We start from the raw sequence: 15,088 nt of genomic DNA, 5'->3' as shown, positions 1-15,088 counted from the left end.
AATTAAAACAAGTCTATTTGACTGATAAAGTGGTGTTTCAGAAAGACTCTGAGGGCCATAATTTCAAATTAAAGGTTGCACTTCTTTTGCCAAGGTTTAAAGAGATTCGTCAGTGCATTAGCAAAAGGAAAAAGGAAACCAGCCACCTCGTTTTATAGCATTCATCTGGGACACTTGCACACGTAACTGTGCTAAGGGCCCATATAGCCAGATGTTATACACTTACCTTAACCAGGGGATGAAGCAGACAGCCACAACAACAACAACAATTTACTGTTTTGTATGATTCAGTGGTGTTGGCTGATGCAGTGGAGGTGGTGAGGGGGGAACACAACAGCAATGAATTGGTAACAAATTTGGTATGAGCTTTCTTTTCTGAAAACTGGTTTAAAACACATAATAACGTTAATTAAAAGTTCTTTCTCTTTCAGGTGGGAGATGAAAGAAGGTGCAGATCTGGAAGATGAGGAGAAAGTTATGGTGGAACACTTAAAAAATGTTTATTTGACACAAAGCACTCCTACCTCAGAGGATAAAGATGAATAATTACCTTGACAGGTTTCGGGTAGCACCTTTTTCTGAATTCAACATGATTAACTTAATGGCTTAGTTATAACTGACAGGAGTAGAAATCTCAGGAATATATATCTTGAGTAGGAGTTTTAAACTAAAGAATGTTCCCCTGTTATTGTCTAGTCACCCCATCCAAGCAGCAGTTTTTTAACACATGCATAAGACAAGCAACAATATATGGAAATGTCAATGTCACAAAACAAGGAAGGTGTTTCTTGATACTGCGGAGGCATAAACCTGAATGACAAACCAAGAGCTGCTTTAAAATTACAAAACTCACAGTGGCATCTAAAAATAAGGCAACTTTGGACACATTCTAAGCAAACACCGGTGATGTGTTGGCATCTACCATTTGGTACCTGGCTGGTGTCGGAGCAGAGCTCAAGGACTTCTTCTTTCTCTTGGTGCTTGTGTTCTGCTTAGTGCTGGCACTAAACCACACAAAAGGGGTGGCAAAGGATGTGTTTGGGCCATGGGTCTGCAGTCCTTGGCGAATCGCTCTGGGATAGGTACAGCTGGCCATTATTCTCAAGAGAAAATGCACCACATTATTGCCCTCACAAAGTCTGGACTTAGCGTCCAGTTGGTTATGGCTTCAAGGACTGATCATAGTGAAACCTGCTGGCATCATTCAAGGTTTTGAGATGGGTCTTTTTATTTTTAAATATATATATGTTCTTAGGAAATGATCAAAGGGCTATCTTAACAGTGAACTGAGAATAGAAAGAATACAGAAACCAATATTTATTTTTGATAAATATAGTAAAATTCCATTTTCAAAGTAAGCCCTGTCTAATATACAGATTTACCAAATACTATTTGTTTGTTGTTGTTGTTGTTTCCAGTTAGAGATCTTGCTCACAGATTAAAAATACCTATTGAGTTAGGCAAGAACCTATTCTGACAATAATTTTTACACAGAGGTTGTGGTTTGTATTTCCATAGTTTTCTAAAAATAATCCATCATTATTCTATTTGTTTCTTGCACTAGAAATCCAAGGTAACTGTCTTCTCTGCCTGATTCTGTCAAGATCTTGGTAAGGCTGTAATCTGAGCTGCAGCTTTGCCTATTCCCAGTCCATCTTCTCACAGATGCTATTATGGACATAACTCAGACCACTTGAATAGGAAGGGAGGTATATTTTTTTCCTAAGATTGCAGCAGCAGCTTGGGTAATCCTAAAAGTAATGCTGCCATAGGGTCTAATCTGAAATGCAGTTTTTCCTCCTCTTAATTGCTCTTTTTTTTATCATGCATATAAAATATTTGACCATTTAAAATGAAAATGGAGACTGCTGCTTCTTACAAATCTCCAAAGATCTTGTTACAACACTGCATCAACAAAAGGGATATGTGGTACTGGTACTTCACAAATGCTAAAAATACTAGTTAAAACATAAAACAGACTTTTTCCTCTACCAGTGATATTGTCATTTTGGAACATAAAGAAGTGATGAAGTGTAAAAACAAATTTTCTTTTCTTTGTATTTCACCTTTGAAGATTAGTTGTGGTTTTAAGGCTTAAAAAATGGCTACAGGGATTGCCTATTACAGCAGGTGCAGTATTCTGACACAAGGCATACATGTACATGCTCCAAGCCATACTAATACTGTGTCTGTGCTTGTGGAAGTTGGAATTAGAATATGCTTTCCTGTTTTAGCAAAATCTATTGTACATAATTAAATTTTTGTATAGTCATGTAAAGCAAATTTCTGTCTATGTGGTGGAACTGACTGAAATACAGTTTGTGAAAAAGCTCTGCTTCTGGGAAACCCTTATTATGAATACGATAAACTTTGCAAGTGAAATAAGCTAACCCTCACTTGCTCTGAAATGGGTATGCCCATATGGGGGGTGGTTCCAAACTGGTTATGATGCTTTAAATTCACAACACGCCTGTTTCTGGAATAATCTGTAAACAGTCACGTTAAAAAAAATCATCTTTATGCCCCTTCCTCCCTTTTCTCCCAGCCAAATTAATTCAGCAGTAACCCAGTGGGTTAAGAAAGATGATTTTGTCTTTCTTAGCAGCACATTTATAATCTTTACCAGTGTGGAACTGAGAAACTAGAATAACTAGCCTGAATAAAAGCTGTACCTTTGCACAATACTTTATTTGGATGTTTTCCTTATCCGAACCTATATGTATGTAATACATGTCTTTTAGAGTCTGAATGCAGGATAACATGTGTTTGAAGTTGAACCTGTCCGTCGGTGAGAAATAGCAGGGCTTGGTTTGCAGTGTAGTGATCCTATTAACTGACCTTCAGGATATAAAAGAAATACCATCCTGGCACCGTCACTTATGCTGAACACATGCTTTTGTAACATTCACATTTGTTCAAAGAAATTACAGTAATAATAAGAGTCGTTCTACTAAGATTGCTAAACATACCATTAATTTATCAAGACTGCTTACTTTAAACTTAAACCCTTAATTGAAGAAAAATGAAAGACACTTGGAAGAGCTGATTATTTTTACATTGTAAAGTGTGTAAAATCAGGAGTGCTTGTATAACAGATTGCTACATTCTTTGGCACTTTTAAAATAAATAATAGTTCTATATTCTTAGACAAAGTTCTTCTGATTCAATAATTGACTTAAGATTGCTTTCATTCTGGAGAGCAATAGGTTCACAATGCCACAATGTTCTGCTTTTGTATTTTAAGTACTGTCTCTTTCTCAGTACTTGTTGACCCAAGAATGTCTCACACTTACATTTAGCCTTAATAAATTAAGGCAATGATGGCCAGATTTGCTGGCTGCAACACTATCCCTGTGTTGCATGACTAGTGCAGTCTGACCACATTAAATGCTCCTGAAAGAGAGTCAAAAATAAGGATAAAAGTCTGTTATATACAGCAGACCTTTCTGTATGGGCAAAAGCTGGTCTTGGTGGCTCAGCACGTAGCTTAAAAGGAAATTATTATACTTACACAAGTGAATTGGATCAGATAGCACTACCTAAGTACTTAAGGACTGACATTAGAGCTGGCACCTAATTCACATTTAATATTTTAGTATGCTAAGCTCTCTTTACTAAACTGTGGCTAAAATGAGAGATTTTGTGGCAAGGAATGCCTGTAATTATGTTTGTTCAATATCCAGTTCAGGGTGCTCCATGTCTTAGCATCTTGGCGCTTTTGAAAGGCAGTCAATAAAAGTAGAAGCAGGACAAAACCGAGATAGCATTAACAGTAAAGAAACTCCAGGAAGACAGGCGAGAGAGCGAGAATTTTGGAAAATGACAGACACTGAGACATACCCCTGCCTTTTAGGGACTGCTGTCCTGACAAACAGTCTCCCACAGATCACACTTTATTCTGGCAGAGGGCTTTTGTAAAGACCACAGGCAACAAAGCTGTTTTTTCTAGAAATATGCATGATGGTGAATGGATGTTCTCTAATTCGTCTTCACATCCTCACAGTAGTGCAAGATAGGCATGAGGCCTGGCTTCTTCTAATTAGTCTTCTCACACAGAAATATTCCATTTTCCTCTCAGATAGGAGGTCTTAGCAAAATAGTACTGAATCTTATCTACAGAAAGATACCAATTATATGCTGACATAGAACTATTTTATAGAACTCCTTAAAAATACATGCAATCATTCATAGTGAAAGACACAATTCAAACTTACAAGGCACTAATTGAAAGACTGAGCCTAATTGAAAGACTTATAGCCTTATGCTTAAAACAAGAGCATAACTTGATGTCAATGGGAAGACCTCTAAGCAAGGATATAGATCTCAAGTAGGTCTTGGCCAATAGGAAGCTGCTTCCTTGCAGTAACCATCTGTGTGGTAGGCAGTGGCATGAGTGGAAGCATCAGCTCTAAACCATTTAAATGTGAGGTCCAGGAATCGGGCAAGTACGAGCTTGGTTTTCCCTCTGTCAATGGATCACAAGACTTGGGCAGTAGACTACACTGACTGGCGTTATAAGGCAGGTAGTATGTGAAATGCATATAAGGCCTTGAGCAGTTTGGGTGTCAAATTTGGCCTTGTAATACCCACCAGTAAAATGCTTCATATGAACCAGATGCTTCATCACTACCTTTCTCTGTAGCAAAAGCATCTGAGCAGAGTTTACATCAAGCGAAACAACTCCACAAAGCCGACAAAACAAACACAAAACAAAACAAAATAATCAAAAAAGCATGTAAACATGCAAACAAGTAAAAGTAAATCCAAATCCTCTTCTGTTTTTCCTGAAAAAGCGTTTCTGTAGCAACAGTCTCAAGAACTGTCAATTGCCAAGTATTAATGACATAAAGCGATCTTCTGAATTAAGTTTGTATATAGACAACTATCCCTAGCTGAGAAGGAGGCATTTAAATCATGGCTAGCGCAAATTTGGTAACTACCAGTTTGGGCCCTTTAGATCCATGGAAACTTCAGCTGCTAATAGATTGCAACCACCTCTGAGAATCATAAAATGATCTAGGTTGGAGAAGGCTTTCAATATCATCAAGCCTGATCATCCACCTGGCCTACCAAGTTCCACCACCAAAACCACATCCCTTAGTGCCATATCCACACATCTCTTAAATACCTACAGGGACGGGGACTTCACCACTTCCCTGGGCAACCCGTTCCAGAGCTTGACCATATGAAGAAATTCATCCTCCTACCCAATCCAAGCACAACCTGCCACAACTTGACACCCTGAGAAAAGAGACCTCTTTAAAACTTTCCCAATAAATAAATACATTAATTAAAATGGCTGTAGAACAAGCTTTTACTCGTATAAAACACCTGATGTATGGTTACCAATGCACCAAAGCATGTTCTTTAGATAACTGTTAATGACATGGTCATACATACTTTGTCCCTCGATGAATTCGTTAGAGGACAGATACATAGTTACACAAGCAACTGTGGGGAGTTTTTAATCACATAATATCCAAGTGCTTTACCTTGTGTCCCATAATCTCTTATTCCTATGTAAAAAGTTCTATTTACGTGATACTTGGCCTCCATGAGGACATAACACTTCATGTGCTATCTTGGCTCTGATTTGTTTTCCACCTCAATGACCTTCAAGCATCCTTGAAAAACTTACTGCTTAACGTTTGATATAATTTAGAGCATAGGTGCAGTTCAAACTGTTTTACCTGGGCAAATAACTCATTTTCTAAATTAACTGTCACAGAGACTTAAAGCGGAGTAAGTCCTATCTGAGTAATTATTTGAGGTTTGGGGCTGTCTGAACCCTCCTCCTGCTCGTAATGGTCCACATACATTTCATAATATCTATGCTTTTTGATTGTTCTAAACTACCTGCATTACCTGGGATAATGGGAGCTATTTATATACTTTATTTTTTGATTTTTGTTTGTTTGTTTTAAGTAAAACTAATGTGTTCTGACCTAGGTTTTGTGTCCTTGAAGTCCTCTGAACTTTGTTTGGAAATCCATAACTCACCTGTTTTCCTGTCAAACACCTATTTACAAGCCAATGTAGCTTATGCCTTCTCAAACCGGATGTGATATACTGTTTTAGGGAATGAACAATTTAATAAATGTAAAATTCAAACCGACCACCTGCAATATTATCATACAAGAAATGTAGTAATCGTCTACGCCTGGAGTGTCACCTCTCTGTATATTTCTGATATAGCACCATTATGAAAGTGTTTATGTTCTGTACACTTTGTTGATATCTTTGATTCTACATAATAAACATGACTTAAATGGGTTTTATTATGTAGATTAAGATTATTCTTTCCCTCTAGAAAATGGAATGAAGATTTGGGAGGTAAGAGGTTGAAACAGCAGGTGGTGTACGGACAAGCAAAGAGATTGCTTTCTACAGTAAGCCAGATGTGGCTTTGGGAATGAAATAATCTTGGCAGAAACCCCACGTGCAGGTATGTATTAACTTCAGGAAATTGATGTCTCAACATGTGCTATGAAGTGTTTCTTCAGAGGCAAACAGATCAGGTCACTTAAATAGCAACAAATTTCCAGTTTCTAGCTCCCCAATTACGACCAAGGCCCTCAGATTTCATAACTGTCCATCTACTTTTTCAATGGACAGATTGATGTAGGTAGCTGGATTAATGCAACATAAATGTATTGCATGATTCATCTGTCCCCCTCTTCTCTCCAGACAGACAATTAACCAGAACGAAGCAGACCGTTTATTTCCAACACCTATCCAGGCACCTGGTCAACAGTGTTGAGCAAGATTGTACTTGTACCAGCATTTGCTATCAGATCACAGTACTTCTAAAGCCATGAATCAAAGAAAGTTTTAATTTTTCATGTTTTGAAAAGTATCCCTGCTATGGTTCTTGAATTTCTGTACCAAAAGCAGCCAGTTCTCTAGCAACCCTTTGCCTTCCCATCCCATCCCATCCCATCTCATCCCATCTCCAGTTTTGGCCAAGATGTTAGTTTTATGGTATCTCCTGATGTTTCCAGATGAGACTATGACCACTCCTCACTCAGCACTGTACCAAATGCATAAAAATCTGTACAGTGTGTACAGATGAGATACCAAAAGTAATTCTCCACGCACAGCAGTGAAACACTGGTTAAAGCTTCTGCATTTTACCACTAACATTCCTTGATATTTGGGCTGACCTCCAATCTTACAAGCATGAAGGTGAGATGTATTGCTTTGCAAGAGTTTTTTGTTTGTTTCTTTGTTTTGTTTTTGTTTAAAGAGCAGGAGAGGAAGGAGAAGGGATTGTTTGTTTATGCTGTTTACACTGCTATTTTAATTCTATTACCCTTGTTGCTGGTTTGGTTTCTTTCCATATTCGTGAGTTCAGTCTTTAAAAAGTGTCTATCATGGCAATATGCACTATAGGAACTAATTCAATCTAGGTATCTCTACTGAAATGGTCTATTATTAACATGATTTCTTAGTTCAGCTTTGTCAGATCTCTCTCTGATATCCACTGTATTCCTTCTTTGAAGTGGGAACAACAGAAAAAATCTGGTATCGTGCTGTGCATTTTTAGGGATCTCATTTTTCCAACTTGAGTGCTGAAAGGTGCACTTAAACTACATAACAAAAAAGGTACATGTATTTGCTTTTCCACTTTATATGTACACAAATTGTTTAGATGACAGTTGTACTTTTTTTTTTTTTTAAAGTTATATAATACCCTGGAGCAGTCATCTGCTCTAACATGCATTATTTATTTAAAAATCATGTGTGTTGCTGAGGGATTGATAGTTTGGAGCAGAAAAAATATAGGCATACTAAGCACCTACTTGCAAAAATAAATCATGAGATCATGTATTAAGGTCTAATATTTCAAAATTCAAAGCACAATTAAATTGTTTGCACATATAACAGTAGTGAAATAACTTTGCAAAGTTTACATCATAAGCCCATATATCTACAGAGTAAATAGCAGAACACAGGCCATAAAGTTCTGTCAATAGAGTTGCTTTCAATCTCTGTTTCATTCCACCAAAACTTTTCATATCAGTCTGGCATTTTTTTGAACAACTATATACAGGACCAAAGAACTAGGAGTGGGAACTTGAAATATAGATCATATATATTTAATCTTTACAACAAATGCAAAAGCAATAAGTGAAAAACAAAGACATAACAGACTGTAAAAACTCTCGAGAACATATAATGAAGAATGAGAGTGAATGTCATGACAGATTTATGTATGTTTGAGTTTCAGCAAAACTGCTGAAGACAAATTTGAGAGTATTTGTGTATCATATTTCTGGCACAATAGCAGGAACCAAAATAAATTATCCAGGAATAAGACATAAGAAACAGATTCAGGGTATAAACAACAAGCAGAATAAGAATTTTGAATTAAAGAAAGAGAACTTTCAGGCCAAAAGGAAGAGATGTTTTTCAGCACTCAAGAACAATGTTGGTTTTTCACGAGTTTTCAGTATTTCACAGTAATTTTTTTTTTTTTTAAGTTTCTAATTTAATTCTTGTGAAAAGTGTTTCTCAAAAGATAACACATCATATTTCTCAGGAAAATTAACATATATTTATTTTTCATGAAATGCATTCTCTGTATTTATGTGCTGTGCAGAGTACACAAAAAGCCTATTCCATCGGTGTCAGGCCACAGGAATGAAGGAGCAGAAACTACAGAGGGAATTCTAAAGAGAGATTTTCTTTTCTTCCACTGTCTTTTCTCTTGGGCTTAGTTTCAGGAGGAATTATTGTGTCCCAGAAGACACAGGCTAACTCTCCCAGAACCATACATACTAGAGCTTCCTATTCTTACATACAACTGCTAGATTACAAAGCCAGGCTTCATTTATTTATTTATTTTAAACTCTGGAAATGGCAGCTGTCTTTGGTTTAAAAAATACTCATTTTTCCTATTGCAAAAAAAGAAAAAAAAAAGAAAAAAAAAAGTGTGTTTTCCAGATATGTACTCTGATAAGAGCTGGAAGGACGTTATTCAGTAGTGATTCCTCTTGTGCACATAAATTCCTCTCCCTCAAACAGTATGTTGTGATTTTAACAGTGTGTGCAACAATAGGTGATCAGTAGGACAGAGCAGAGGTATACTGTGAATCTCCTCAACCTTAGCACCCTTTACATCCTTGTGTCCCAGCAAATGATTCCTAAACTGGATCGCATTCTTCAATTTCAGGATTCAGTACAAAGCTCAAGTGGTACAAACAAGCCACTTTCCGTTTATTATAAATGTAAATCAGACCAATGTAAAATAAAAGTGATCAGTCTTAACATACTTGGGTGCCCCTGTTGCTAACCAGGCTTGTGCAGTTTATAGTGCTCTTAACCTACAATTATCTCACAGAGGACTAAAGATGTTAATACTTCACATTATCAGATGCTGAAAGAAGAAATGTAGGTATGTCTGAGGAAACAGCTATGGTATTCTACCAGCACTGAACCACAGGAGCATTTAACAACTGCTTATGAAAGTTGCATTGCAGGATAGCTATTAAAGTCAGACATCCTACTTGCTACAATCATCTATCAGCTGCTTCTAAAATCCTGCCCACCTTCTGTGTGTCATCTGGAGGAGATAAAGTTTTAATTGTGAGCGGGTGGTATAAAAAAAATAGAAAAAAAGACAAGGCGCCTTCTGTCATTCCAAATTTCTTGTCCTATCTTGCTTTATGTTTCAGTGTCTTCGTGCCAGTTGGAGTTTTGCAGCCTGCTTTTAAGAAGGCAAAAAATATAAATAAAATCAATAGAAACACATAAAAATCTAGGACGACAAAGAACATACCATAAAGAATGTATTGCAGAGAAAAAAAAAAAAAAAAAAGAAAAAAAAAAAAAAAAACACATTTTGCTGGTTTATCCCTTTTATGCTTTGACTTGTTTCATCTAAGTTTCAAATAATTCCTAGTTTCCTTGGTATCTATTATGAAATTCCCTCTTTGTCTGTTTGGTATGCATTTATATTTATCATCTTAAGAGCTTTTTCCCTGTTTCTACTAGCCTACAGTACTGAACAATAGAAACTCGTGTTTGGGGGTTCAAAGTGGTTTCATTCATAATATTTTCATTCAGCTTTTCCGTTCAATTTTTTGAGTTGATGAGACTTGACATTTTTTTTTTTCAGCCATTTGAAATAAGCCTTGTTAAAGCAGTATTTATGTTACTGTAATAAGAACTGTCTTCAGACCACGATCACTTGTCATAGACACTACAAATATTTGGTTCCCCTGGTGTGCTCCTCTTTAGATATGATGATGAAGTCTTAAAATAACTTCTCCCATGTTCATTGCAATTCTTTTGAGTTACATTTTTGCCTCAAAATTAAAGAAAAAAAAAAAAAAAAAGGTATTTTCCTACTGACAGCACTGAAAATTTCATGCTCTGTCATGCAGACTGCAGCCCTCAGTGAGAACAGCTATTCCCATCTCTGCTGAAGACAGGCACTAGCAGAGACACTCACTGAGGTCGGTGCCTCCTTCACCAATCGTCTGGCCTGCTTGTCTCACTGTCCCAGGGCATCCCAGGCCCTTTGCTTCCAAGTCATTATTACTTTAGTGGCTTTTCTCCAGTTCTTGTTCCCAAGTTTGATTTTTTTCCCTCTGTGCTGTTTTCAGTGCAGTGTCATTGTTAATTTCATATGACAAGCAATTTGACATGACAATTTTTTCCTCTTTGAAACTCCCTCACTTTCTTTCAAATTAAATTTCCTAATTGTTTCATGGGTAAGGAATAAAGCCTGTGTCCTATATTTTATTATTTTAGAGAGGAAAAACAAAGGCATGAAAACTGTAAGGACTCCTTTACAGACCAAATCCAGGTGAACATATATGATGGATGCCTAGCTCATACCAGAAAAAAAAAAAAAAAAAAAAAAAGACAGAGAGAGAGAGAGAGAGAGAGAGAGAGAGAGAGAAATGCCTCTCTGCTGCAGATTGTGACCATCTGCTATTAGATGGCTTAGCCATAACGGCAAATATAGAGAAATCAGGTCTCAAGAGGTCTTCAGGAAATCTTAATCTTAATAAAGAGACCCCTTTTCTCCTCATTTACCGTAACTAATGAGTTTATAGCAAAAGTGTACTGTTCTTTCAGTGACTGATTTTGCAGTTTATACTGTTAAATTTCCTCCCATTTCTCTCATTGTAGCCAAGAAGATCATTACTCATAATACCTTTCAACTTAGTGTCATCTGCAAATTGCATGGGTGCATAACAAATTCTGATCTCTATCTTATTAATGAGTATATTGCACATATTATGTCCAAAAACTTATCATGGTCCCTAAGGAGTGCTCCTACTCATTTATCTCCTACCTGATAACTGCCTTTCAGCTTAGGCTTCTCTTGTCTCCTTGTCAGCCATTACAATTCTGGTTATTCTGACTTATCATCACCCCCACCTTCAGTAATGTTCCCCATAGGGAATTGTATCAGGGGCTTGATGGGATTCATCCCAGGCTGCTGAAAGCGCTGGCTGATGTCATCACGAGGCCTCTCTTAATTTTTTTCAATGGTCTTGGGAATATGGAGAGGTCCCAGATGACTGGAAGCTGGCAAGTGTTGCCCCAGTTTTCCAGAAGGGCAAGAAAGAAGACCCTGGGAATAACAGACCTGTCAGTCTCAATTGGTAAAGTTATGGAGAAGTCTGTTCTGGGAGTTACTGAAAAATCTGAAAGACAATGCAGTCATTGGTCATAGCCAACACTGGTTCATGAGGGAAATCTTCTGCCTAAGTAACTTAACTTCCTTTTATGACTAGGTCACCCATCTAGTTGACCAAGGGAAGACAGTAGATGTCATCTGACAGTAGATGCAATCTTTTTGGATTTTAGCAAAGCTTTCAATACTGTTTCTCACAGTATTCTTCTGGACAAACAACACATAGCTAGACAAATACATAATATGGTGCGTGAACGATTGGCAGATGGGTCAGGATCACAGGATTATAGTAAATGGAATCACATCAGGCTAGCAGCCAGTCACTAGTGGGGTTCCACGGGGCTCCATTTTCTGGACCAGTTCTTTTCAGTGGTTTTATAAAAGATGAAGGACTTGATGAAAGGCTCAAATGCATGTCAAATATGCTTTTGGATGATACTAAATTAGCATGAGCTGTTGAATCCCCAAAGAGTAAAGAGGCCTTGCAGAAAGATCTTGACAAATGAGAGGGCTGAGCAATCACCAACCACTTGAAACTTAAACAAGGTGCTGTATTCAGCACCTGAATCATGGCAACCCTGAATACGTGTACAGGGTGGGTACAAGTGGATGGAGAGCAGCTTCCTGGAAAGGGATCTGGGGATTCTGGTTAAACATTGAGTCAGCAGTGTGCCTTGGCAGCCAAACGGGCCAACCGCATCTTGAGGCACATCAATCACAGTACTGCTGGCTGGTTGATGGAAGTGATGTCCTGCTCTGCTACGTACTGGTGTGGCCTTATCTCGAGTACTGGGTGCAGCTTTGGTTGCCACAATATATGAAGGACATCAATCTATTAGAGAGTGTCCAAAAGAGGACTATGAAGATAGTGAAGGGTCTAGAGGGCAAGATGTGAGGAGCGGCTGAGGTCCCCGGGTTTGTTTAGGCCAGATCAGAGCAGGCTGAGGGGAGGCCTCATGGCGGCCTGCAGCTCCCTCACGAGGGGAGTGGAGGGGCAGGCACTGAGCTCTGCTCTCTGGGGACAGCGACAGGACCTGAGGGAACGGCATGGAGCTGGGACAGGGGAGGGTCAGGCTGGGGGTTAGGGGAAGGTTCTGCACCCAGAGGGTGGTCAGGCACTGGGACAGGCTGCCCAGGGCTGTGGTCAGGGCACTGAGCCTGATGGAGTTTGAGATGCATTTGTACAATATTCTTAGACATAGGCTATGAATTTTGGGTGGTGGTGTGCGGAGCCAGGAGTTGAACTTGCCGACCTTTGTGGCTCCCTGCCAACTTGTGATATTCCACTATTTTGAGCCTACATTACGGTGCCTTCTGCATGGAGATGAGGATGATTTCTCTTATTCCTTTCGTGGGTGTTGGGGGGTCACTGAGGCATCCTGCTTTCCACCAGAATAACAGTGCTGGGAGCAACCTGCATGACCAATGTGCCTTCTCCCGCACAGACCTGGCCCAGTCCTAGCTCACAGTGCTTTTGACCAGACCTGGCAGGCTTTTTGAGCAGAGCAAGGGCGAGCACGGCAGCGCCGCTCAGGGCGCCCACCAACATTTTGGGGCAAATCTTGGGGCAAACCTGTGAGGAGGCAGCCGCGGGCTTTTATTTTTCACCTGCCCCCGACCGCTTTGCTGCTTTCACTTCATTTTTATTTTCATTTTTATTTCCATTTTTATTTTCATTTTTATTTTCATTCCTCACTTTATTAACCCGAACTCCCCCCCCCACACACCCCCCCACCACCAACACCAGCGCTGCCTCCCCCCTTCCGGCTTCCCCGCCCGCCCTCCACCACTCCCGCGCGCTGACGTCACGGCGGCGGACCCCGGAAGCGGAGCGGAGCGGAACGAGGCGGGGAGGGGGAGGAGGAGGAGGAGGAGGAGGAGGAGGAGGGGGGTGGGGGGAGGCGCAGGCCCCGCCCCGCGTGTCCGGGCCCAGGTACGTGCGGGACGGCGCCGCGCGGGGGGGGGGGGGTGGGGGCGCGGTCCCGACCCGGTCACGGCCCCGGTCCCGGTCCCGGCGCCGCCCCGCACGGCCCAGGGAGGCCGCGCCGCCGAGATGGGGGCCATGGGGGCGGCTGGAGGGGTGCGGGTGTCCGTCTGTCCGTCCCGTGTCTGTGTCGGTCTGTCCGGCCGCGCTGCCCCGGTCCCGGTGCGGGAAGGGGGGGGGGGGGGTGGCAGGGCCCCAACCCTCAGTCCTGCCGTTTCCTGGCTGCGTTCTTGTTTTGCTTTATTTTATTTTATTTTATTTTATTTTATTTTATTTTATTTTATTTTATGTTATTTTATTTTATTTTATTATTTCATTTTATTTTCTGCTGCGTTCTATTTGCTCATTTCATGCATTTGCTCGTTTTATTTACCTTATTATTCTTACCCTTTAATTATTTTTCCACTTATTTTATTTTAATATTCGATTTATCTGCTCGTTTCATTTTATTTACGTTTTTACTTTCATTTTATTTACGTTTTTATTTTCATTTACGTTTTTATTTTCATTTGTTTTTATTTTCATTTACGTTTTTATTTTCATTTTATTTTATTTACATTTTAACTTTTGTTTATTTCATTTACGTTTTTATTTTCATTTCATTTACTCCTTATTTCATTCACTTTCTTTACCCATTCTTCTTAATTATTTTATCTGCTCGTTTACTTCATTTACCAACTCCACCTTAATTATTTTTTTTATTTCCTTTTACTATTTACATTATTCCCCCCTGGCACACACCATCGCCACGGGTCCTCACCTTACTTATTTTACCGCTTCACCCATTTATCACTTTACCTGCTTTTTTTATTTTATCGCTTTACCCACTGGATTGCACCCCCAGACGTGGTGTGAGCACGGAGCTCCCTGTGCCAGGCAGGGGTCGGCTGCCCTGGGGTCGGAGCTCCTGGCCGGGTGGCAGTTCCTCGTGGTACAGCAGCTTCACAAAACACAGGGCACATCTGAGTCGCCCAGGTCTAGGTAAATGCAGTAGGTACTAGGTAAATGAGTGCTGGGTTTTCGCTTGGCAGGTAGGCCACTCGCAGCTTGTTCTTCTGAACCACCAGTTGTTGCTCATCAGCCCTTCCTTTCAGCCCAGCCTGGTGGAGAAGCTTTGGCTTTTCCTCCAGTTCCCACAAAGTGCTGCCTGCCTTCGGGACGGTTCTGCTTTATCTCTGTTGTGGCTCGGGCCCAGCTGTGCAATCTCACGTTAGCCTGCTTAGCAAATCTTCAAAAAAAAAAAAAAAAAAAAAAGTAAAATGATGGTATTTCTGCTTGGTGGTTTTTCACTTGCAGGGAGCAGGTAGGAGGCCTTGGGGACAGCTGCTGGCAAAAGCAGTGCTGGGAAAGCAGCAGCAGCTGCAAGGATGGCTGCCTGTCCTTGGGCGCACCTGGAACGTGGCTCGGTGGCACGGCAGAGGGTACAATGGTGACGTTGTCTGCCTTCAAAG

The 15,088-nt window shown here is 40.0% G+C and overlaps 2 protein-coding genes across 13 annotated transcripts in view; both read left to right on the top strand.

The window, feature by feature from the left end:
* Nucleotides 1-6,273, top strand: part of KIAA0825 (KIAA0825 ortholog) — a 254,967-nt gene extending 248,694 nt beyond the window's left edge. For all 8 annotated transcript variants that reach the window (XM_038169775.2, XM_038169776.2, XM_038169773.2 and 5 more), the window contains one exon: nucleotides 432-6,273. In XM_038169775.2, the coding sequence (XP_038025703.1) occupies nucleotides 432-546 (115 nt within the window). In that variant the 3' untranslated portion in view covers nucleotides 547-6,273. The remainder of the gene's footprint in view (nucleotides 1-431) is intronic.
* Nucleotides 6,274-13,459: 7,186 nt separating this feature from the next.
* Nucleotides 13,460-15,088, top strand: part of ARB2A (ARB2 cotranscriptional regulator A) — a 251,607-nt gene continuing 249,978 nt past the window's right edge. Inside the window, exon 1 of one of the 5 annotated variants that reach the window (XM_038170230.2) lies at nucleotides 13,460-13,586. The gene's annotated coding sequence lies outside the window, so the exon portion shown is untranslated. The remainder of the gene's footprint in view (nucleotides 13,587-15,088) is intronic. The other 4 variants (XM_038170229.2, XM_038170233.2, XM_038170232.2 and 1 more) reach the window with 4 other exon arrangements.

Source organism: Anas platyrhynchos, chromosome Z (assembly GCF_047663525.1).
Source record: "Anas platyrhynchos isolate ZD024472 breed Pekin duck chromosome Z, IASCAAS_PekinDuck_T2T, whole genome shotgun sequence".
NCBI lineage: Eukaryota > Metazoa > Chordata > Aves > Anseriformes > Anatidae > Anas > Anas platyrhynchos.
The sequence above is the reverse complement of the archived record's forward strand: the minus strand, read 5'-3'. Positions and strand labels throughout refer to the sequence as shown.